The sequence below is a fragment of the Eimeria mitis genome, genomic scaffold (assembly GCF_000499745.2).
Source record: "Eimeria mitis Houghton genomic scaffold, Emh_scaff2561, whole genome shotgun sequence".
Classification (NCBI taxonomy): Eukaryota; Apicomplexa; class Conoidasida; order Eucoccidiorida; family Eimeriidae; genus Eimeria; species Eimeria mitis.
In genome coordinates this window covers 1-1,526 of record NW_013570903.1, presented here as the reverse complement: position 1 = coordinate 1,526, position 1,526 = coordinate 1, and the positions used below count along the sequence as shown (strand labels likewise).

Sequence of the window (1,526 nt, the reverse complement as noted above, 5' to 3'; positions counted from 1 at the left end):
CAGTAGGCACAGGAGAGCGGCACAGTACGGGGGATCTGGAAGCGAAGGAGATGCAACAAGAACAAAAACAGCAACAGCAGCAGCAGCAGCAGCAGCAGCAGCAGCAATCGTTTTTGCTGCTGAGAGCTGAAGAGGTGGCTGCACTGGGATCGGACCTCATCGACTTTCTGTTGGCGTGCAGACATATGGGTAAGCCGCATATCAGCAAGTGAGGCCTTTGCTGCTGATGTCACAGCAACCACAACCGCAGCACTGCAGCAGCAGCAGCAGTAGCAGCTGCTACTGCTGCTGTTGCTGCAGTCAACTGAATCTCTTTTGGTTCTGTTTTGGGGTGAATTTGGTGTTTGGCTGCTTGCCCGTATGTGCAAACGATCACGCTTGCTTCTATCTGTGAGTAGACTTGGCTCCCTGTTGCCTCTGCAGGTGCTGCTGCTGCTACTGCTGCTACTGCTACTGCTGCTGCTGCTACTGCTGCTGCTGCTGCTGCGCTGTCTGTGTGCTGCAGGCGCCCTGGAATTTCTACACGACGCCCTGGCTTCTCTGTGCTTCAAAATAAGCAATTCCAAGGGGCCTGCGCTGCAGTGCCTAACTCGCCAGTGGGCAGACGCAGTGTTGTTGCTGCTGTTACCTAGTGCTGCAGCAACTAGAACAGAAGCCCAGCAAGAACAGCAGCAATCCTTGCACACAGGTGTGCAGCAGCAGCAGCAGCAGCAGCAGCGACGACAGCAGCAGAAAGCAGCAGCTCTTCTAGCTGCTCTTGGGATGCCTCTTCGACTCCGCCGAGGCGCCACCGGCCCCCCGCCCCCCCTCCGNCTCTTCTAGCTGCTCTTGGGATGCCTCTTCGACTCCGCCGAGGCGCCACCGGCCCCCCGCCCCCCCTCCGCAAGAGCAAAAGTCTGGGGTTTGTGTTTAGTGCTTTGCTAGGAAGTAAGTCAACTAGTGCATCACTAGGGGCTGCTGTGCCTGCATGCTGCGGCCAGTACAGGGCTAAGAGAGATACATAAACAGATAGACAGAGGAGACAGAAGAAAATATACTAAAGGAGACAGTCGCAAGGAGACAGATACACGAGGCGGCCAAAGAAAGCAGCCAAAGCAGACAATAATAATATGCTTAGGGCCACAAACAAACAGAAAATAAATAACACAGAAAATAAGAAAGACAAACACAAACACATGTTGCGCTTGGGGTCCCCTCCAGGTCCCTACACAGCTTTTGTGCACAGCTGTCTCCATTGTTGCTGCGTGTGCTGTTGCTGCTGCTGCCTGTGCTGCCGCTGCTGCTGTTTCCTGCGCTGCTGCTGCTGTTGCTACCTGTGCTGCTGCTGCTGCTGCTGCTGCCTGTACCTGTTTTTGCTGCTCAAAGTTCGTGAGGGCCCAAAGGGAGGGGCTCTGGACTTTCGTTTGCTGCTGCACGTTGTCTCCTGTCTTCTGCCGTTGGCTGCTGGCCGCCTGCGGCCTTTCTTTGCGGTTGCTTCAGAAGGTAAACGGCTTTCTAAACCCTAAACCCTAAACCCTAAACCCTAA

At 54.8% G+C, this 1,526-nt stretch overlaps 1 protein-coding gene across 1 annotated transcript in view; it reads left to right on the top strand.

Moving 5' to 3' along the window:
- Positions 1–822, top strand: part of EMH_0055550 (uncharacterized protein) — a gene marked incomplete at both ends in the record, with an annotated part of 6,742 nt that extends 5,920 nt beyond the window's left edge. The window contains 3 exon segments of the mRNA XM_013497248.1: positions 13–189; positions 506–812; positions 816–822. Of these exon segments, the coding sequence (XP_013352702.1) occupies positions 13–189; positions 506–812; positions 816–822 (491 nt within the window).
- Between the last annotated feature and the right edge of the window lie 704 nt (positions 823–1,526).